The sequence below is a fragment of the Xylocopa sonorina genome, chromosome 7 (genome assembly GCF_050948175.1).
Source record: "Xylocopa sonorina isolate GNS202 chromosome 7, iyXylSono1_principal, whole genome shotgun sequence".
NCBI lineage: Eukaryota > Metazoa > Arthropoda > Insecta > Hymenoptera > Apidae > Xylocopa > Xylocopa sonorina.
The window spans coordinates 8,514,529-8,537,365 of NC_135199.1; the positions used below are offsets into that span (position 1 = coordinate 8,514,529).

The window sequence follows — 22,837 nt, forward strand, 5'->3', positions numbered from 1 at the left end:
TCTCTTTTCTATTTTAGCTGCGAAAAAAGGAAAGGTATACGAACACACTACGATAGCGCAGCGTTATGCCGCTCGCCTGAAGTTGGTCCAAGTGTTCGTAGGTATTGTGTATTATACGTTTTAATTGGAAGGTCTTCCAAGTGCTTATTTTTTCCACGGGTATTACGCCATACGTATTGCATGTAAAGTATTACTATTCTGATCAATCAACGATTGGACAAACACTGAATACCTAGAAAAAGCAACATTATTATCATCCTCTACAGGAAAACCACAATCCATGTTTAAGATTGCATCCTTTCGATTAGATCACCTGAATTTTAAAAAGCTGATTTACGTGTAGAAATATAAGGTGTTCTATATACATATAGAACAAATTATGGGACACTAATTTGAACGGTGTAAAAATTCTTTGAATCATTTCCAGTTATATGTGTTAATTATTCCGAATTATTCATATTAAATGAATGAAAAATGAAGTAAAAAAGTATTGTATACATGTCAAAACAATATAATCTAACGGAAGTTGCAAAATAGTGTCGCGTCTCTATGAAGATATTTGCACAATGAATCTTGTTGCCGATTCAGATCCACAGATTCGTCGCCGTGCTCATCTTCGTAGTTAACACCGATTGGCTTTTTCGCACGTATAGTCGTGCGTGATCTGCAATTCTGCTTGTTGGGACATACGTGAATCGCTGACATACAGGAAACTCGATATTACGCTCTGGATGAAGAAAAAGAAGAAGAATAGGACGAGAAAAAGAAACTCGCGGTGTCTCTCGTTGCATTAAATTATCAGAGAGTATATCATCTTTTTATGCTTTAACTGATTAATATTTGTAGTGTAAGTATCATGATTAGGACATTTTTATGTAGAAGGTTTGGTTTTTTTTTTGCTTATCTTTATTATCTGCATGAATAATGATGAAGATTGAAGTCCACAGATTTATAAAAAAGAATTCACTTTAACTAATCTAATTGTCTAACAAGGGAATTACCAATGCATCATGCGCAATCAGATGATCATTTGGAGATTATCGGTAATAGGTGGAATACATTTGTTTGAATTGTCCCTCGCCCACGCGGTAAATTCGTAATTCCAACGATCATTGTCGGACGCATCTTGTGACGGGATGTTAAAAAATTTTCAACACCGTCAGCACATCGTGCACATATCCAGATAGCCAGGAGTTTTCCTCTTTTGTTAGAGGTCATCGCACAAGGAAGTGAACGGAGACACAGTACTCCAATGGAGCTCAATAGAAATTGCATTTGTAAAGAGGACAGAGAAAGCGGAAGACAGAAATGTTGCGTGAACATCGTTCAAATTTTATCAGTTTAAGTAAAATATAATTCTTAATAAGATTCTTCTATATATATCAAAAAGTAATATAATTAAGAGACTTAACTGGAATGCAGGCTTTCAGATGCAAGATACATATATGTTTTATCTCGTATGAATGAAGAATTTGGTAGCAGTATGTATTAGGACAAATAGCACTGGAAAATACACGTGAATATCTCCTATATGAATAATGATATTGGCATTTGTAGAAACTGAGCAAGGATTGGCAAGTTAAATGCCAACAGTAAAAGGAGAATGGTTTTTTTTCTATTTCTCAGCTACTACGATGAGAAAGGGATTAATTGGACTGTTTCTCAGAGAATGATAAGATTGATAAGCTTTAGTAACAGGAATAACTTTCTTAGATTAAAATTTACAAATTTTACGCTTAATTTTTAATTTTATTAAGCATCTTCAACAAATAAGGATATTTTATAGGAAATTATTAGTAAATCTAGTTACTAATTTGGTTCATAATATTTTTCAACATATTTTTTATTATTAGCAAATAGTTTTATCGACATATTTTGTAATACAAAAATGAATAGAATTGTTTGTAGATAATGTATACTGCAGGTCTTGTTTTACCGACAGGAATCTATTACAGTTGAATGTAGGTGTCACCACTGTTCTGTGGCGTACTCATCGGACTCGACACATTTTACACCCTTATCTCTTTTCGCTCATTTCTCATTCAAGGACTTTCATATCTTTATTTCCTTTGGCTAAATTCATAAATCTTATCCGAGTGATTAGCAACTTGTATTAAGGAGCACGTTTGCGACACGCAAATCATTACAACTGTCTTGAGAGACTATATTTATCTATTATCCTGTATGTTATAGTTTCGAGTTCCTTGGTCCTCAACGGCTGAAACGCACGTATCTCAGAACATGGATTTGTAAAAGACGAGACCAGACTTAGCGGCCATTAACAAGATCAGGTCCTAGGATCCACGCTTGGCGAAAATCGCACTTTTCACTTTACACCTTCCACCTACAACGACTCCAATTACTTCGCGCAGATTGCATTCAAGACACGAAATGGATCGACGTTGGTGGATCTATCCCCTAATCGGTTTGTACATTGACCAATTAGATAAAGAGACTGACTCTCCGAATTTCGGGTGTTTTTAGAAATAAATGGGGGATTCAATTGAGTTGTACATTGCCAAACATGAGCATTAGTACTGGAGAAACATTACATTACCTACATTCTACAGTTATGCTATTACACGAATTTGTCATTGAATCAAACAGCTCATTCTTCTAGAAACATTGGACTCAGTACATTTACATGAAAACAACCCCAAAATTTCGTATGTGTGTAAAAAGGCGTAGGATCACACACGACAAGAAGTCGAGTCAAAGACCGGACAGAGATTTACGACCTCTGCCGACCCGGACTCTCAAAGCATCCCAAGGTCGCTATCGAATCGCGTGCATCTTGTCGTGAGTGACGTGAAAACAACCACATTACTGTTACCACAGCAAATTGACTTGTAACTTCGGCTTCATAGGCATAAGCTCTGCCTTGTTCCTCTTTACGATAATTATTCATGTAAGCTGCGTAAATAATTACACTAATCATGTCAATATCATCATCTTCGCGTCCTTACGTTTAAAATTATTTTTAAAGTAACGTAATTTAAAATTCCAACATAAAGCAAAGATATACCTGCTTTCTTACGAATCAATAACATGTAGAAATAGTAATTCAATATACCTGAAAAAATTTCGAATTCTAATTAAGACTAGGTATTGACTGAATTTAGAATTCAAATGTTTGATGCGTCGATGTATCTTAACAATAAGAAGAAACAAATGTCCGTCTGCAGCTTTATATTCTTAATGCTTTTTGTTCTTTGAGTATACAAATTTGTTATCAAAAATTCATGTTTTCGTTTATTTTTAGATCCGTTACCACCTGTTGCGATAATAATTGCGATTGAATTTTCGTGGCGTGGCTCGCCAGGTGATTGCCGTTTGCCGCGTGGCACGTTCAAATCCGGAAACGCACGAAAATTGCCGATCCCATGGGACTGACGCGTCGGACCGCCAGATGCAAGTCAGACTTCGTTCCGGTCGTGTTGTTGCTGTTGTTCCTCAGTTTGGTGAGTAATAATTCTTTTTGCCATACACTACTGTTCAATAACACGCATCTCGAATTGAGTTTTTGTCTCTTTTGTACCATGATTATTAATTTTTTCAACTTCATCGCGTTATTACAATTATACATCTGTATAAGATACGTTAACACGATAAGCTACTTTTACGAAATGCTCCTACGCTTTTTTGCTTATGTGCGTTTTATGGTTGGTGTTTACTAATAATCGTGTGACATTTTAAACCTATTCTTTAGCTACTTCAACTTCTTCGTCAGTACTTGTTCCTTGATTTTTGCTGTTGTGCAGATTGGTGACTATATAGAATTGTTATGCAATTATGAACGGGATACGGGTTCAATAGCGCTCGAAATGTTAGACAGGGAGCGATACCAGTAATGCATCAACGTTTGATCTTTACGGTAGAAGAATTCTCGTCACACTTTAAGTCCTTTTGTTAGATGTTAACTCGGAATTTGTTTCGATCAAGCTGTGACACCATTGTCCTTACACGCGTCTACGTAAGTAACTACGTGTTTATGTTTATACACAAACGTGTGAAATACTATGCATAAAGTTAACATGGACTGAAAATTCGACAACATATGTTTTATATATTAGATCAGTATTCGTAACTTCTGTTGACATTATAATCGGTCGTTAGTTTAAGACAGATCAATATTTTGTAATATTTGCAGTTATTCGTATTCAGTAATCGGTGATGATGGATAGTTATTACTTTATTTTAATATAAAGTACAAAAAATGATGGTATTAAAATTGTTCTTGTCTCTTAGCTTTAGCCATTCCGTGAAAATAATTAATGGTAGATAACGGTAGTTTCAAGCATAAAGTGCTGACACAAGTATGATGTATTAAGGTCTTTTCAACTACATGCGTTCGTTTTTTGAATAGAGGTAAACTTTTACGTTGTAACCATTATATTTTCAGCACTTACTCAAACTGTCTCAGACTAGAATTATCTCAAGGGAAAGATCTTATCATATTAACTAGGTTAGGGAGAATAGCGGACAAGCTTCATGTATCATGTGAAAAATACTGACTTTGACGTTACATTTCTTTCTAATGAGAAGTAATTAAACTCATACTTGTCATTGAGGTGAAGAATTTTTAATTAAACCGTGCTTCTAGCCACTAGTATCAATTAATTTTGACACAGATATACCACGCTTGGTTTATTAACTGAAAGAAATCGTTCATCAAGATATCGCGCCACTATTGCTTACTAGAATAATTAAACGCTGTAACGCTCAATCAATTAACGTAAGTTTCGTAAGTCATATACACTATATAAGTAGGTACACGTATACTTGACAATTTCAATTTCAAATTATAAGCGATACATATTATTACTTTTTGTAAGTAATTGTGAAACATGAAACTTTGTGTGAATGTCAGTCAGGCGTATTTTACATTGTTTTCGTGTTACGTGTTATTGTTACGTCGGATCACCATGTAAAACGTGTGATATTTTTAATCTGTGGTTGCAAAAATATTAGAAGAGTAGAAAGGAACTGTACAGGTGCGCGAAAGCGGACGATTCAGTGACGGTAAATTAACGTGCGAATCGTGCACGGCTTCGTTCTTCATAAGTGTATATCTAATAACTGCGTGAAAAGAAAGAAAATCCGGGTCTCCCGGTGCGTGATGAAAGCTCATATGGGTTCGTCTACCGTCGTTCGAGGATGCATGGTTATGAAGTACTCAAAAATAATGTTTTTTCAAGCTCTATCGTGTTACATGCTTCTGCTTTATTTGATCATATGCCCCCGACCGTTGAGAACCCATTCGAATAGTAGCCACATATTTTTATTATCTTCCAACTACAATCGCTCTCATCGCCCGGATCTTATTCAGCGGATTGTCCACATAAAGGGTCCCCTATGTGTCATTCTAATTTTGTTTTTATATAATATATAAAATAGCCAGCGTCATCTTGGAATCACTTTGAAATTGCACGTATAGCATCATCGTTTGTGTTTAAACCTTTATGCTTTAATGAATCATTATTTATATCTACATGAATTAACTGTAAGGATGATCTTGAATTTGATCAAGAATAGAAACATAATCACATAATTATACATGTCTAAGATACTAACCAAGCTAATCTCGATGCTAGCGAATATGTTCGGGATTCTAACTGTATACATATGTACATATATATACATGAGTCACCGGCAATATGATTCTCGCTTCACGATATTAGTTTGCCTATCTGGAAATGAACGATTCTTTTTCCGTTATTATGTAATATGGTCTCGATCACCAATCTAATTACCTCGACAATGCAAAAAGACAACGTATCACGAGGATATTTTTATATTTGGATAAATTATTAATCATCCGACATTATCGACTAAATTTATCAGTTTTTTGTTCAGCATCGGTTTGTTTTTATTAATAAGTATCGTTTAAACAACAATATAAAAAAGAAATTAGAAAGATTAAATAGCATCCAGGTAAAATCATATCCCACGATTCAATCTAATCGTTGAAAGCGCTGATGACGATGATCGCGCGAAGGTTGTTCCAATTAATATTAAACGGCCTGCGAAATGATGATCCTACCGTACGTGAGTGCACTAACGAACAAACCATACATGTTATTATGCCCTTAATCCGGCTGCATTTTGCGGTCAAATAGTCTACGACCGCAAAATATGTATGTGAATATTTTTCCTGCATCAGCCGTGAATATTTAAACTATTTTTAAAAAGGCAAGTGTAACAAGAATATACTGGATAAATAATATGAAGGAAAAGGATTTTTTTTTTAAAGTTTTGCACTTTAAATATCGATATCTTCCTTTTCTTCGATTATATCCTTTCGTCCTGAGAGACAGGTCGTTTCTAACGTAATCTCCATTGTAAATTCTTTCGTCTTGTTTTCATCTTACTTCGTAGGGTTTAGATTCAGATACGTAGTTTATTATAAATATTTTTAATCATTTCGTAATAGTCATTTCTAATATGATCATGAAAATATCGTTGGCCATGATAAACTTATGCGTATCCTTGAGCATTCTGTACTCCATAACAGTCAGGCATTACACGCATAGTTATAGTTTAGACATTGTAATATCAAGCAGCGCGTGATGCTATGTTCATCGAGTTCGATCATGTCGTCCCGCGGCTTAGTTTACATTTGAGTCGCATAGCGACTGTATTACGAAACCAGTCTAAGCGTAACGTCTAATTACACAGTAGCTATGCAACGCGTGGACGTAATTCGTAATGGGTATATTCGCAGAAGGTGAAGTAGCTGTCCCGAGTTCGTTGACCGTGACAACAGATAGGCGGCTCTTACTTTCTCGCGGTGACGAAACCGAGTAGCGCCGCGGAAAGAGTGTCTAGACGTAGCCTCTGGTTGCTTGCCGATACGGGATGAAAAACCACGATTCGAGTTGTACTTTATCCAGTTTCGCATTCTAATGACGTACCCTGAGGCCGTTGGGTCGAGAGAGAAGCTCGTTCCCGCACATTTTCCTCATAGATCATGCATTAAGTGTATCTTTTTTGTTTGCAGCCTTGCCTCGTGATTCTGCAGTGTAAAACTTTACCGAGAAGCACGTGACCACTCATTCGTGTCTCCCTATTCCTGGCCGCCAGTTCCACCTGCTGTTTCCTGTTTCCTCCCCCTGATTCATTCGTTTCGTTTCGTCGAAATGTGTCCTGTGCTGTTCTCTTTTTTTTCCTCTGGTGGATAAAGTGAAACGATCGAGCGATGTTTTTCTGTAAGAGCAAAGGAGAGGAGAGAGGCGGCAAGGTGAACGAACGGAGTGATTCGATCGTTGTTGCTTTACCGATACAGAAATCCTTCACTCGATTCGTGTTAACAGCATCTCGATGAAAGTTGCATGTTATAAGGTGAAACGCAGTATTACTGATAATGTAGCGACGATTATTTTTATCAAATAGTAACGACATGAATTTACGACCGTTTACAGTTTTCATTACACTTATCATTAACGTTTTCGTAGATCATTGAAGTAAGCAACGTATCTGTAGAACAGAAATCCATAGATTAGCATGATGCAGTCTTGGTTGGTGTGTAAGGATCAATGCAAGGATCTACCGGTTGCTTTTACCGTTATGATACTCCTAACGGGATGCTGGGAATGCAACGGCAGAGTAAACTAGTCAAAACCATTCCTTTCTCGCGCTTTCTAGATCGGGCATGCGAACGATCGGCTATTTAATATTTCCAATGCATTCTAGTATAAGATGATCTACTCTTAGCTACATTTCATTTGAACATTCTCTATTCACGGTTAAATTGTGTCGATATACTCTGCGCAGATAAACACGTACAAGGAAGAAACGAACGCTTCCCATGGAAATAACTACACCGATTGTATAAAGAGCATAACTGTGAGACCGTATTGAAAGAACTTCCGATGGTACCGTTTTCAGCCGCTGATTCAGAGCATTAACGAATTAGTCGTGGTCAGGATATTATGCGATTCACGGTCATCGGTAATTGGTATAGTGTGTAACGTGATTTAAATGAATTAGCGGCGGTGAAGAAAGTAACTTGTGTTTAATATGATAGCAATCAGGTACTCGGCATAATGTAATTATCGTGAAACGTATAAACCGTAGTGATGTTATGAATATGAATCACAGTGTATTGTTACACGATTTATGATCACCTATCGTCCTTACAGGACACGGTAACTCGGAGATATTTCTGATTGTGTTCGACAAAATAATAGATTAAATACAAAATCGTAATATGTATATTTTAACGTTACACTCTTAATTTTCTAGAAACAAGATCGTGCGACTTCTGTTCTGTCGACGTAAGCCGTTTTGTTGGCAAAGCCGCGGAAGCAAACACGCAACGCACTTTGATCTGCAACGGCGTTTTCAAAATTCTGTCACGGTGGCTTGATGTTCGTGCAACATCTTTTCGCCTGTCCACTGACTGTCATACGTGTAACAAAATCTGAGAAAACAATGTTAGGATCATTTTTTTCCACTAGTATAGAATGCTACAATTAAGATTTTTGCGTCATTCAAATATTTTTCCAAATTCATCGCCAATCTGATGTCAATCTCTTCTATTTATTAAAATAAACGTTGTTCTTGCTGTATTTCAGTTCATAAGAAAGTTCGAAGAAGACATATATAAGATCATGTTAACGTAAATCTTCCAAATTAAGTTAAATGATGAGGACATTCGTCAACGTATATTTCTTATCTTTATTGCGATAACGTCTGATAGGAATCTGGAAATTTCGGGTGGGTACAATCTTCAATAGAAAAAAATTCGTTCAACTATTGTGTAATGTGCTCTCGCACCGTACCGAACGACGCTTTGATTTTGTGGTTAATCAATTGTAGTGTAACTTTTGAAAGAGGTATGTCCACTCGGTTTAACACTCGATCATTATATAAAAATCTGTAAGTTTCAACTGGTGTGAAGTTTTCGAAATTGACGTCAGATTGTACCAATCTCGTGTTCTTTGTTAAGAATCTCTTCCCTGTTCTGTCGTGGGTCGTCTTAAATCCATATCGAATGGCTTTGGTAGTAGCACTTACAATGCTTCTTCAGTCAATAACGGGGCGAACCGATTCTGTTCGCTGCTACCTAATCTGTTGCAAGACTGTAGCAATGGTCAGGTTTAGTGAATCGCTGCTCTTTATTTGTTATGATTCATCTATTTGGGATTATCCAAGGTGATCGACTTGTAGTGGAATAGAATATTGGTCTTTCTATTGATTTTATTACAGTTACTTTAGGAAAATATATGTATTAAATTAAGTATACATTTATATATGTAGAATGGCTGTTCAGATTGATTTATAGTAAGAAGTAACGAAAACCGTGGTTGCGAGAATGTGTAATTACGTTTTAAACGAAGAAAGTAAGATAACAGATAAATTTCAATGTATTATTCATGTCTTATCTAGAGCAGTGAAAACACTTATCCGAATTGCGTTAATCAAAATGATCAATCTGCATTATAAGTAATCTTTTATCAGTCCCTCGTAAGAGAGTTATCAGTTTGTAGTCATTATTAATACCGATTGCTCTATGGTGCATTGACAGAAGAATTTCTTTTTTCATTTGTAATTCCATCGCAGGAAATGCACAAGCAAGGAACTGTTCCTTTCACCGGAAACGTTCGACCGTTTTCACGAGAGAAAGTGGCAAGATGTCGGATGAATCCATAGACGTACATTTCCATCGTCTAGTTTTCGGCCGTAGTAGTTTGCACTCCTGACAGTAGTAGCTCAGGCGAGACCGGCATAATTATGTGCAAACGTTCAAAGGCGTCTGTTGCTCCTCACCGTGTAATTAGTCGTAACGTTTAAAACAGAACTGCAAGATCTACGTTAGCAGCAGGTAGATCGTTCTGTATCGGTAGCAGTTGATGTGTCTGGACTTATTTATTGCTATGAAAAAATTTATGATGTACAATTTTACTTTCATTCAATACGCTTCTCTTCATGTATTTAATATTCGGATAACAGTGATTCAGTGGATTCTTATATAAATTGAACCTTTTGGAAATATTTTCTGAACAATTTACTATTACATACAAACATGTACGCGTGAATTTATATTGAAATATCTGTATTCTCATTTTCAGATTGTAGACCGGTATGGAGAACCAGCAGGTGTGGGTGCGAGACCCTCAAGAGGGTTTTGTAATCGGCAAGTTCACGGACATGGTTGATGGGGATGCGTTAATCGTACCATTGGATCCAAAGTATTCACAGCGCACCTGTTCGTTGGATGAAGTTTATCCTGCTGGCGAATACACCAAAGACGTCGAAGACAATTGTAATCTCATTGCCAACAATGCAATCTTTATTTTTTTACCTTATTTCGTATTTTTCCGTTTCTTAAAACTTTCAATCGCGTGCGTTTTTAAACAGAACGTTTTGATTGAATCGTTGATATTTACTTTCGTCATTTCTCACTGGTTATTTGCTAGTATCAAAATTGCTACTTGACATTTTGAGTGCTACGTCATCCATAGTTAACCGATTCTGATATTTATAAGAATATCGAATGAAAATAGTTTAAACATTTAATGACCATTTAGTGATAAAACATGTTACGCTGACCTGGATTCACAAACACTTCCGTTGGGAACGAAGGTCTTTAAATTTCGCAGGCGACTCTCTCTTTTCGTCGCTTTTGAGAATCTGCTTTCACTGGTTTGTTTCGTGTTTTAGGTGCTCTGATGTACCTGAATGAGGCGACACTGCTGAACAACATAAGAACTCGTTACTTCAAGGATAGAATATACGTATGTATTATTTCGTACGGTGTATTGTATCTAAATTTATACAGTAGTAAAGATTTATTTACCTATAAAGTTATTAATGTTTCACAGACCTACGTAGCCAATATTTTAATCGCCGTGAATCCGTATTGTGAAGTCAAAGATCTTTATTCGGCTGAAACGATTAAGGCTTACAAGGGAAAATCATTGGGAGAGACTCCTCCGCATGTCTTTGCTATTGGTACGCACATTTTTAGTCGTTGCTATCCTTATCCTTATTCTTAGTCTTATTTTATTCATGTTTAAATAAGTTAAAATACCAGAAAGATTGATCGGGGTCCCCTTTTATAGCCGACAAAGCGTTTAGAGATATGAAAGTACTGAAACAATCGCAGAGTATCATCGTCTCCGGCGAATCTGGAGCAGGCAAGACTGAATCAACCAAATACCTGCTCCGATATCTTTGTGATTTGTGGGGTTCAACGGCTGGGCCAATCGAGCAAAAAATTCTAGATGGTACGCTGATTAGAACGAAATTTTTATTATAATTACAAATAGGGAAGAATCGATTTTTTTACTTCCAATTCGAGTGAATACTTTCTCGAGTAAATAAATGATCACTTATTCGTTATATATTCTTTAAACATTAGCGAACCCGGTATTGGAAGCCTTTGGAAACGCAAAGACGAAACGGAATAATAATAGTTCCCGTTTCGGCAAATTCATGGAGGTGCATTTCGACTCAAAGTGCCAAGTGGTCGGTGGTTACATTTCCCATTATCTTCTCGAAAAGTCAAGGGTGTGCCTTCAGAGTCCCGATGAAAGAAATTATCATGTTTTTTACATGATGTGTGCCGGAGCTCCGCCAGAGCTCCGTGCCAAACTAGGAATTACGAAACCGGATGATTTTCACTATCTCAAGAACGGCTGCACGCAATACTTTTGTAACGAGGAGTCGGAGAAAAAGTTAAACGATGCTCAAAAGAGTCAGGAACAAATTACGAAAGGTAGCTTGCACGATCCGATTCTGGACGACGTAGAAGGATTTAACGCTATCGATCAGGTAAATATACGTACACTATCACCGTGGGTATGTAACAAAAAATTTTATGGATTACTAACTTTTGAACCTCTCAAACTTTGAACATTTTTAAATATTAGTACCTTTTTGTTTTGTTAACACATTTTCACTATTGTTAACAAACGAAAGAAGTCGATAATTACACTTATTTTGTATTTTGCTCGTTCTTGCTGATGGATAATTTTTTCAACATAGGAGAGAGCAACGGTAATTTAATAGTTTTTTTAATTATCATCGAGTATCCTCATTTTCTACAATTTTTAATTCATATTCATGCTTATGCTCAACTACGATCATATTTTTTTCTTTATTGTACGTTCTATGTAAATAGTTTCGTTTTGATATCGTATTTCTTTATATAGCAACAATTTTATCTTTCTATAAAGGCTTTGACGCGTCTCGGTTTGACTGAAGCAGAAAGAATGGAAATTTATACGATGGTGGCAGCAGTCCTTCATCTTGGTAACATCATGTTCGAGGATAATCCTGAAGACACGAAAGGCGGTTCTAGGATATGCGTCAGTTCCGAGAAAGCAATGATAATGAGCGCAAAATTACTAGGTGTTGATCCAGAAGAGCTTAGACAAGCATTAGTATCGAAGGTGATGCAAACCAGCCGTGGTGGTATCAAAGGGACGGTCATTATGTAAGTTTATATATTGAAATTGTATTTATTGTGATAATATAAATAATATAAGATAAATAGTACTCATATGTTAACATGAATCTACATTTTAAAATAAAAAATATAGTAGAAAAACAGTAATTAGTGGCTTAATGTTTTAAGGGTACCATTAAAAGTCTATGAAGCCAATAATGCAAGGGACGCTTTGGCAAAAGCCATTTATAGTAAATTATTTGATCATATTGTAGCTCGTATCAATAAGAGTATTCCTTTCAAGGCTTCGAGTTATTACATTGGGGTTTTGGATATCGCAGGATTCGGTATGTGTTTTATTTGCGACACATTTGATATATCAATCGAAGTGAAGACTATTTGATTGATCTAATGTATTGCTTATTTCTATTCTTTTATACAGAATACTTTAAAGTTAATAGTTTCGAACAGTTTTGCATAAATTATTGTAATGAGAAGTTACAACAGTTTTTCAATGAAAGAATATTGAAGTATGAGCAAGACCTTTACGCAAGGGAATCATTAAACGTACCGAAGATATCTTACGTAGATAATCAAGATTGTATTGGTGACTATCATTGTTAATTCATTGTTACATAATTTTAAAGACGCAATCATATCTACATTTATATCTACCTGATTTTCAGATCTAATTGAATCAAAAAACATGGGAATTTTCAGTCTTTTAGACGAGGAATCGAAATTACCGACTCATAGTTTTGCGCATTTTACTAGCGAGGTTCATCGTGTCTGGAGTAGTCATTTCAGAATAACTTTACCGCGAACTTCTCGTTTGAAGGCTCATAGAGAGTTGCGCGATGATGAAGGATTTGTAATCCGTCATTATGCTGGTGGCGTTTGCTACCAAACGGTATTTTATTTACTATTAATAATTTTCTACCGAAGAAGTAGCTTTGCATAATTCATTGAATGCGTTACAAGTAGTATATGATATAATTTTAAAAGTAGATAAAAAGGTTCAAAAGATATACATTTTTCAGAACCTTTTTATAGAGAAAAATAACGATGCTCTGCATGCATCACTGGAAGCACTGATTCAAGAAAGTAACAACAAATTTCTTAGAACACAATTTGCCAATAATTCCTGTCAAAAAGGGAAACTTACTTTTATTAGTGTTGGTAGTAAATTCAAGACGCAGCTTGGAGAATTGATGGATAAATTAAAGAGCAACGTAAGAAAATTATTTTTCATTATTTATTTTAACGATACGTGTACATTATAAGTGAGAAATATTATATTTTATACTAGTTGAATTTAAACGTTGCTTCCACTTGAGATAGATAAATTTTAATTAAACCTTTTTCCATTGTACAGGGAACAAATTTCATTCGTTGTATTAAACCGAACAACGACATGGTAGCTCATCAGTTTGACGGTAACAGTATTTTAGGACAGCTTCGTTGTTCCGGAATGACATCTGTTTTGGAACTTATGGAGCACGGTTATCCTAGCCGAGTTCCGTTTCAGGAGTTGTACAACATGTACAAATCCTATCTTCCACCAGAATTGGCTAAACTGGAACCGAGATTTTTCTGCGAGGCGTTGCTCCACAGTCTGAAATTGAACAAGAAAGATTTCAAATTTGGAATAACCAGAGTGTTTTTCAAGCCAGGAAAATTCGCTGAATTCGACAAGATAATGAAATCAGACCCCGAAAATTTAAGAAAGTTGGTGGCGAACGTGAAGAAGTGGTTACTTAAATCTCGATGGAACAAGATGCAGTTCTGCGCGTTATCTGTAATCAAGTTGAAGAACAAGATCATATATCGAAGGCAACACTTAATTATCTTGCAGAAAACTGCGAGGATGTATATAGCCAAGAAACAGCACCGTCCTCGCGTAAAAGGTATCGTGAAGATTAAAAACTTGAAGACGCAACTAGTTGGAATGGAAGAGACGGCCAAGCAGTTGAGGAATCGTGAGAAACCTATGAGCGACGTGAAGAGATTGCAAGATGATTTGGAAGCTGCGATCAAGAGGATCAAGAATAACGAGCGGATAAAACCGTCGGAGATCGATTCTCTGTACACGAATTTGGTGAACCAGGTGAACAAGCAAATGGCGTCGCTCCAAGATATGGTTAAACAGCAGAAAATTGCTGAGGAACAAGCAAAATTAAGAAAGATCCAACAGGAATTGGAATTGGAGAAGAGGAAAAAAGAGGAAGAAGAACGGGAGAAGAGAGAGGAGGAAGAAAACAGGAGGAAGAAACACGAGATTGAGATGAGAAGGAAGCTAGAAGAGGAGCAGAAAAGAAAACAGGAAGAAGAAGATAAAAAGACTGCTGCAGTTCTTCAAGTATGCCCTTTACCTTCTTATCGATAGTAAACGTTTTTGCACTCTTCACATGCACGGTATGTAATTCAAGAACTAAATTGAATTTTTCGCTTTTTCCAAAGGCGCAGTTGGAGAAAGAAGCAATGGAAGAGAGCAAATACCGTGAGTTATTGGAGCAAGAAAGAAGAGATCACGAATTGGCTGTTAGATTAGCTCAAGAGTCGAATGGACAAGTCGAAGACTCTCCGCTGCCTGTGAGGAGGTATGGTATTAATATTGGATTTTGTAGAAAGTCCAGTATTTGGAATATGTTATTACATTTTATTTTTCTATTGGTGAGAAGTAGAGCGAACTACATGGAATAATCTGTGCGAATATCTTGTTCCAACGATACTAAATTTTATGAAATTAATCTTGTTGTTAGAGAAATTTGTTATGAAACAGAAAATAAGATATCGTTTTGTTGAATATGTACATATAGCGGTTCCGATGTACGAGTACCATCAAACAACAACAGGCTAGCAAGGTAACGCAAAATTTGTTGAGGCCTATTGCACGCGTGACAATACTAACATCTAACAATATTTTGTGATTAATTTTTTAACACGTATTCTTTCTTTCAATACTAAAAATGTACAGAATCTATAATTTATGGATTTGTTATATTTTAACACGTTTATGCATGGTCTTCGCTTGTTGTGCATGTTTCGAAATAAAAGCACGATTACATTCTTACTAAATATTTTTGCTAGCTGCAAGAGCAAAATATGTACTTGCATACAAAAAAAATTGATAAAAATGTTTGTATGAATACTCCTTTCGGGTGTCAATAATAGTTGTAATCTAAACAATCAATGTATTCCATAAATATCAATCAATTACTTTTGAAATCATAGATCGGAGCAGGTGCGTAATAACCAGGCCGCTATGGTGAACAAAAAGTATGATTTATCCAAGTGGAAGTATTCGGAATTACGAGATGCTATAAACACATCCTGTGATATCGAGTTGTTAGAGGTAAGCATGATTTTGAATTATCACGCGGATGTAAAATAAGTAAAGTAATTGTTATCGTTTAATTATTTGTTTGACAGGCTTGTCGACATGAGTTTCATCGAAGATTAAAGGTTTATCACGCTTGGAAGGCGAGAAATCGCAGACGAACGACTATGGATGAGAACGAAAGGGCGCCAAAGTCTATTATGGAAGCTGGTAGAATTTCATAATTTGATTTATCTTTGAACACATATACAGAATATTTGTTTAACGTGTTAATTTATTGCAATATCTGCTTTATAGCTGCAAAAACACCGAGATCCCAAATGAAACAATCTATTGTCGGCTCCTCGCAAAGATATTTTAGAATTCCTTTTGTACGACCAACCGCGCCTGGACAACAAGATAATTCGCATATCTCTGGCAAACGAGGGTGGTGGTACGCTCATTTTGATGGTCAATACGTTGCCAGGCAAATGGAACTTCATCCAGATAAGGCACCAATTCTATTAGTAGCAGGTAAGGTTCTAAACTGTTTATTTTTATCATTCGTGATCTGCAGTTTAACTAGACTCACACATACTTGCTCCATATTTTATATCGTGAATAAGTATTAATTCTAATTAAAAGGGTATTAGAAAGCTATATACTGTACTTATATTCTTATGTATTATACTACACGTTATAGATTTTATTTTTGTTGGTGGACTGTAAAATGCTAATTTATTTCCATTACAATTATCTCAATGCAATAATGATTTATTTATCATGCATAATACTCAAAACCATTGCACACACACACATATATATATATATATAGGTATCGTTCTCATTATTCATGAAGCATTTTTAAAAATTTCGCATCAGAAACAAACAGAAGTAAATAGATATGTACATTTATTGTTAATTACGAATTTATTTATTGTGGAGGAAAAATTAATTTTTGTAAAAGGTATCGACGACATGCAAATGTGTGAACTGAGTCTAGACGAGACTGGGCTGACCAGGAAACGAGGTGCAGAGGTGTTGGAACATGAATTCAACCGCGAGTGGGAGAAACACGGGGGTAAACAGTACATTCCATCGTGCGAGCGTAAGAAATGAGGCCGCACTGTGGAACCGGGTACATAGTTGTCTTAACGTATATCTTACAAATTTTTTTGTCTCAAGACACTTCAATTTGCTTTGAACATTAAACAAAAATTCGAGTCACTTACATTATTTTACGCTTAAAATATTTTAAGGACTCGAAGGTTTTGCAATTTTTATAAGACGCGTTGCGCTAGAATGAGAAATGAATTGTAGAAGAACAAATTTTCAAGACTTTCAAGTGTTTTAAGTCATCAAATTATGGTGGAAGTGATACAAATTTTCATTATTTCGAGATTCAAATGACTATTACTATCCGTAGCACAGTACCTTAGAATTGGTGTCTTTCTTAATTAAACTCAAAAGATTATACCTTGGAAAGCACGATAAGTTCAGTTAATTTTGTTTATTAATTATGAAACTTGTTAGTTGAAAGATGTAGAGTGTTATTACTGAATCCACAGCGGATTAATGGATCGTTGGACGTATTTAGAATGTATGTAACTATCTGTCTGACACTTGGTGTGTAGTAAACTATGCGCAATATTTTAATTAGGTAGTAATATCAGTGCACGTGGCAACATTATTTGCTAACGTGACAAATCTAACTGCGTTTAATATTCTAGATCATTATAAAATCGCGCCGAGAGTTTTCTAATTAAACGGAATCAAACATATATTTGTAGAGAAAAACTAAAGATCTCATCAAAGATTTGATCCAGTTTTCGATTAGAATGTCGATTCGCCTTGTGAAAGTAAATTATGGTATTAAGTTTGATAGTAGAGATTGATGAATATTTTTATAATAGTACATAAATATATTTTATATTTTGCAATGAAAAGGCGTCACGGTTTCATCGATCAATATAAAAGTTCGTTGGATAGAGATTATCTCTGGCTATATGAATAATTTTACTTATTTATAAGATATATTATGGCACATTTATCGCGAATTGTCTTTTTGTGATTATGAAAAGAAAAATCTGATCAAATAAATAGTTACACATCAATCAAATATAAATAAATAATATTCTCTCCATTTCTTTGTTCATATTAACTTTAGGAATATTGGTGTAAGAAAAAATATTGCTGTAAATTAAGAAACCATTTTTTTTCAGTAAGAAATTATAAATAATTTATTTGTATATGCAAAATGGTGTCGCCGCTAGTCTTAATATATGGTAATACTTGCCGTAAAAGTTGCAGTACAGAGGCAACACACGAGCTGTGGTACGATCATCACATCACTATAACATGCGATGTCATCTGGCAAATTCTTAGAGCAATCTTCATTCAAGATAAAAGTAATTTATCTACTTTAATATTAGACTTATATATGTACGATTCTCATTTTAATTCTAATTTTATATTATTCTGATTGTAGGGAATGTATAATATATATATATAAGTATTATAAAGTTTTCTTGAAAAAATAATTTATTTTAGGTAAATGTATGAGAAATATGAGTTTGAAGATCCTGTCTCCTGTTACGATTTCATTAAAAGGATTTTTATTAAATATTCACTAAGTGACATAGACAAAGTACAAATCTAATTAAGTTCTACCCTAGTTTTTAACTAGGTGGTACCCAGCCTCCAAATGCGCTTTCTAATTCTTTGGCAACTGCTAAGCAAAGACGATCTTGCAAAGTCGCAGATAATACCTGTAATAGGACAGTGAACCGATAAAATGAAAATCAAAATTTAAGAAATGCAATTAAAAGAAATTGGGAATAATTTAAAAATCAACGAAGAATCAAATACCAATGAAAGTATGATTTATACTAAAAATCAATGGAGGTAAGTAGCCAATAAAATGCTATTCAGAATTGATTCATTTATAGCTTGGCGTGTATTTACTGAACCGCGACGTTATGCATTCGTTAAGATAAAGATTTTTATTGAATATTTATATTTTAACAGAACTGCGACGTAAGCTGAGGGCTACCTATACTAATAAATTGATTTTCTAAAGTATGTACCTGGAATCCAATAGGTATACCATCTTTATTCAATCCCATCGGTACGTGAATCGACGGTATGCAGCAGAGATTGCCGATTATGCTGAATCTGTTATATTCCATCATAAAATTCAATTGTTTGGGATACATTAATAGACTAGGATACGTAGGAATGATCAGAACTCCATTATCTTGCAGCAAATCCTGCAAATGATACGAGGCATTTTTGATAATTCATTTGATATAAAAGTGTAAAGATATTGTATTAATCGGATTGATGTTACATTGATTTTTTTACGAAGTTCTTCTTTCGCAGATAACCAGTACTGGTTCGTTGAAGTACTCTGTAATATTTCCGAGGTTACGGACATTTGTAATAGACATGTTTGGAAAGTAAAATCCGACAAGCCAAGCAACGACTTTATAAATTCAAGATGCGGATTGTATTTCTGTAAAAGAAAAATGTTATAAGTCGCAATAAGAGGAGTACTGTCGTAATTATCATTACCCCTGGGTTATGGATGTCTAAGAAGTCTATTGGTATCTTGGAACTTTTAAATACAGCCCACAGCATGTAGAATGGCTTACTCATCAGATCATCCGACCACTGAAAAGTAATTATTTTTTAAATAATTATAAATTTTTAGTGTTATCGAAATTTTTCGGATACTCTGCTCCTTCGTTGATAGTTGATAACTGCTTGAATTCAAATATTTGAACAATAAATTCGGTAGTCGTTCTTCGTATAAAATATAATAAAATTATATATTACTTTTTTAACATAAGCACCCTTCTTTGAAAGGTACTCCACAGCTTTATCAATTGCATTTCTTATGTCTGGCGGGGTGGTTACAGCAAAAGGTGTGTTGCACCTTATATCATTCGCGTAAAATATCTTCAAATTTTTTATATCAACCGGCTCGTCCAAATGCAATGGTATCGCAGATTTTGCGGACAACACTTTCATTGCCATGTAAATGTCTTCCATATGTCGTGCCAACGGTCCCAGCGCAAGCATTCCATTAAAAGTCTCTTCTTCTACTTCAGGCCATTGTCCTTCCAAGGGAATGATACCTGAACACATTCATAAAGTAATATCAACCTGCGAACTGCCCTTCTGATTTCGACGCTCCGCGCTAACACAAGTACAGCTCGACTAATCACGTTCTTATCGTATTGTGTTAATATCACACAAAGCATCAAAATCCAAAGGAGACTCTCTGTACTTACATCGTAATAACTTTGAAAAAAAAGCAGAATACAAGGTGCTACATAAGGAAACTGTCTTTTAGTTATTCGTTAAGTTTTTAATTAGTCAAAATTCAATTGGTGATTAAATCAGTTGAAAATAGCTATTAATTAATTAAAGTATTTAAGTTAATACAATACCTGATGAAGGTTTGAAACCAAAAATACCAGTCATGTGCGCTGGTATTCTTATAGAGCCCGCTAAATCCGTGCCAAGACCAAGCACGGATGCCCCTGAGGATATCAAAGCAGCCTACGATGAAAAAGAAAGGTATTTGTTAATGCCCAGAGTCTGTAACCAAATATTCTTCTTCATTAAGTATAGATGCGAAATTTAATTTTGTATAAAAAAGTATTTATTTCCACAATTATCTTTTTTTTATGCATGTACTGAGCATAACTACGCGATTGGACTTGTTACCTCACCCCCTGATGATCCCCCTGGAGATTTTCTCGTGTTGTATGGATTGTATGTGGTGCCGTACAGATGGTTGGTAGTGTTGTAACCGGCGCACAAGTGCGGAATATTGCTAACCAGCAAGGGGATGGCACCGGCGTCTTTTAGCAATTTTACTGCGGCTCCGTCATCTAAAGCTTTTTGTCCTGCTCTACAAACGGTACCGGCTGTATGACTCAAACCTAATTTCAGAAATGAGGAAAAAATATATGTATAGTACATATACGCATATTTCGCAGCCTCTCTATCGATGATACTACTATTAGCTTTAAAAATTGCAAATTATGAATTAACCGTGTTCTACACTACACTACACGCCAGGAAGATTACCTTTAACACCACATATCTCTTTAATGGTCACTGGGACACCGTAAAGAGGTTTTTCCGTTTCCAGATACGAAGCGGTGACTTTTCCATCTTTTAGCTGGGCATCGTACATTTTCGCTTCGTAAAGAGCATCTTCAAACCGTTCGTTTACTACTGCATTTAGCAAGCTATTTACTTCCTTAATGCGCTCAATGTACGCCTGTACTACCATTTCGCTGGAAAGCTTTTTCCAAAGTTGCAAATTATGATTACTTTTGTAAGTTGAAAAGTCCGCTTTTTATTTGTTGCAATGTAGATAAAAGCGATAAGAAAAAAAATAAGAAAACTCGTAAATGGACAGCAGAAATCGAACGATTTCTAGCAAGTAAATTACTTACTTCTCCATTTCTGATCTTCCTGGCTAATGTGGTTGCACTTAATTTTAATATAGGATTCGTAATTGCAGACACTTTTGATGGTTTCCTACAGTTCATCAGCCAGAGGAAGGGATGCATTATAGTGACTAGAATGCGTATTAAGATTAGGGATATGATCACAAGTGGGTTCAGCATTTTTTTCTGAAATCAGAGACAAATTATTCAATATCGATATTAATTTGGACCCAAAAAGGACCCAAGTATATTGGATGTTTATTGGTTACTCTAACTCCGATCTATCTATGGAATCTCTAATCAATTTATCGTAGAATTCAATTGGACTGGATTCGATTTGAAAGAGGCCCTCTTGTTCAATTCGAAACAGGATTCGAAACTAGTGGTCAGTTTCATATGATGAATTGCGGCATTAATTCTAATATTATGTATGTGCGAACAAGATACAAAATCCAACTGAATAAATTAATTTCTTCGATTGTTAGTTGCATAGAGCATGACTCTGTTATATTTCTCTCTCTTCAAAGAATATTAATGAAGACTGCAATATTTAATAGAATAAACAGTTACTAAGCAGCTAAATACATATATTTACAATAATAATATGGGTCTGCTAAATAAGCTAATAGAAATTTGTGCATGAATAAGCAGTATTTGAATGAAAGGCATAAGCTTTTAATGTTTTGTTAAAACATTACTTGTGTTTACTTATTTTCTGATTATGAAACGGTGAAAAAACTTCGATAATGTGTTATATAATATTACTCCGTACCCAGACATTAGAGTCTTAGAAGCAAAAGATACAACGAAAAATAAAAGCATGGATCTTTCATCACGTTTTTCAAGGCATAACTCAAATGATATCAGACGTTGGTGGTCTACACGATGGCACATAGCATCTTCACAGCAGTTCACATAACACCAATTTTCCTATTTAATTAGAGGCAAACATATATACGATTCCATTTGATAAAAATAGTCTGATCTTGAAGTTACAAGACGTTCCAACGTACTCCGTTAAATCGTACATCTTAATAAAAAGTTTCAGATACATGAAGCAATGTCAAGTCACCGAAATAATTAATTGTTAGGACTTACTAATTCGTTCTTCGCACCACGGTCACGACTAACACTGTTATGGAATCAGCTGCGGTCAGGAGTTCACGTTCGGTTCCCTCTGATCATCTTCTGCTCGCGGACTCGGACACTTGAATAGACCGCATGCTTACGCGTTCGCTGATTAAAGAGGTGAGGATTGTGTTTTTTTAGCTGGTGTAAACTATGCTCCTCTCCGTATCAGTTATATGAATCTCATTCCATCTTTTCTCCAAACAATTCATATTTAGAACGTTTAATATTAAAAATAGTTAATATTGTAAGTGTGTAAGGTCTAACAATTTGAATATATAAACAGGATTTTATAATTGCGTTCTTGAAAAAGTAACGGAACAAATTTTACTCATAAACAGTAATTCTAGAATAATAGGAATAAGGTAAAATATTTATATTGTTTTGAGATCAATGGTCACTTCATAGAAAAAAGTACCCTCTTCATGAAAAAAAATATATTATTTGAAGAGGTATAAAAGTAGTTTTAAAGAAGGCTGGTTATTTACTTTCCCTGGTTAAGAGATGATGCAAAATTTATCCCACTTG

At 35.2% G+C, this 22,837-nt stretch overlaps 2 protein-coding genes and 2 long non-coding RNA genes across 9 annotated transcripts; 2 read left to right on the forward strand and 2 right to left on the reverse strand.

Annotated features, from left to right (window-relative positions):
* The first annotated feature begins 937 nt into the window (after positions 1-937).
* LOC143425369 (uncharacterized) lies at positions 938-1,355 on the forward strand. Of its 2 annotated transcripts, none has more exons than XR_013102033.1 (2): positions 938-1,043; positions 1,184-1,355. It is a non-coding gene; the product is annotated as an uncharacterized LOC143425369 (long non-coding RNA). The 2 variants fall into 2 exon arrangements; XR_013102034.1 differs by having other exon boundaries at positions 951-1,043; positions 1,212-1,355.
* A 1,931-nt stretch (positions 1,356-3,286) lies between these two features.
* Jar (Myosin heavy chain 95F jaguar) lies at positions 3,287-16,912 on the forward strand. Of its 5 annotated transcripts, XM_076898174.1 has the most exons (20): positions 3,290-3,461; positions 7,001-7,341; positions 10,074-10,267; positions 10,666-10,739; positions 10,827-10,956; positions 11,067-11,231; positions 11,366-11,778; positions 11,992-12,003; positions 12,183-12,442; positions 12,584-12,741; positions 12,837-13,001; positions 13,081-13,304; positions 13,435-13,626; positions 13,770-14,753; positions 14,855-14,994; positions 15,214-15,258; positions 15,629-15,749; positions 15,827-15,944; positions 16,032-16,247; positions 16,681-16,912. In XM_076898174.1, exons 3-20 carry the CDS (start codon positions 10,087-10,089, stop codon positions 16,830-16,832), a joined length of 3,750 nt encoding a protein of 1,249 aa, XP_076754289.1. In that variant the 5' UTR covers positions 3,290-3,461; positions 7,001-7,341; positions 10,074-10,086; the 3' UTR covers positions 16,833-16,912. The 5 variants fall into 5 exon arrangements, with proteins under 5 accessions (XP_076754291.1, XP_076754292.1, XP_076754289.1 ...); XM_076898173.1 differs by lacking the exon at positions 7,001-7,341; XM_076898176.1 differs by lacking the exons at positions 7,001-7,341; positions 15,214-15,258 and having other exon boundaries at positions 3,287-3,461.
* Positions 16,913-18,352: 1,440 nt separating this feature from the next.
* LOC143425697 (fatty-acid amide hydrolase 2-B) lies at positions 18,353-21,328 on the reverse strand. The gene is made up of 8 exons (XM_076898699.1): positions 21,188-21,328; positions 20,814-21,033; positions 20,448-20,665; positions 20,168-20,279; positions 19,590-19,852; positions 19,063-19,122; positions 18,800-18,982; positions 18,353-18,481 (listed from the first exon to the last, which is right to left on the reverse strand). The coding sequence occupies exons 1-8, from the start codon at positions 21,302-21,304 to the stop codon at positions 18,392-18,394; spliced, it is 1,263 nt and encodes a 420-aa protein (XP_076754814.1). The 5' UTR covers positions 21,305-21,328; the 3' UTR covers positions 18,353-18,391.
* LOC143425205 (uncharacterized) lies at positions 19,195-19,569 on the reverse strand. Its single transcript, XR_013102015.1, has 3 exons — positions 19,551-19,569; positions 19,287-19,385; positions 19,195-19,227 (listed from the first exon to the last, which is right to left on the reverse strand). It is a non-coding gene; the product is annotated as an uncharacterized LOC143425205 (long non-coding RNA).
* Positions 21,329-22,837: the final 1,509 nt, after the last annotated feature.

Bases quoted from the DNA above. Each gene is read 5' to 3' on its own strand.
- Jar (XM_076898174.1), top strand. From the start codon at position 10,087: ATGGAGAACCAGCAGGTGTGGGTGCGAGACCCTCAAGAGGGTTTTGTA. The intron at 13,002-13,080 runs GTGACTATCATT...CCTGATTTTCAG, and splicing joins AGATAATCAAGATTGTATTG to ATCTAATTGAATCAAAAAAC. The intron at 14,754-14,854 runs GTATGCCCTTTA...CTTTTTCCAAAG, and splicing joins AGACTGCTGCAGTTCTTCAA to GCGCAGTTGGAGAAAGAAGC.
- LOC143425697 (XM_076898699.1), bottom strand. From the start codon at position 21,304: ATGCATCCCTTCCTCTGGCTGATGAACTGTAGGAAACCATCAAAAGTG. The intron at 18,983-19,062 runs GTAACATCAATC...TATCATTTGCAG, and splicing joins AACTTCGTAAAAAAATCAAT to GATTTGCTGCAAGATAATGG. The intron at 18,482-18,799 runs GTACATACTTTA...GTCCTATTACAG, and splicing joins GTATACCTATTGGATTCCAG to GTATTATCTGCGACTTTGCA.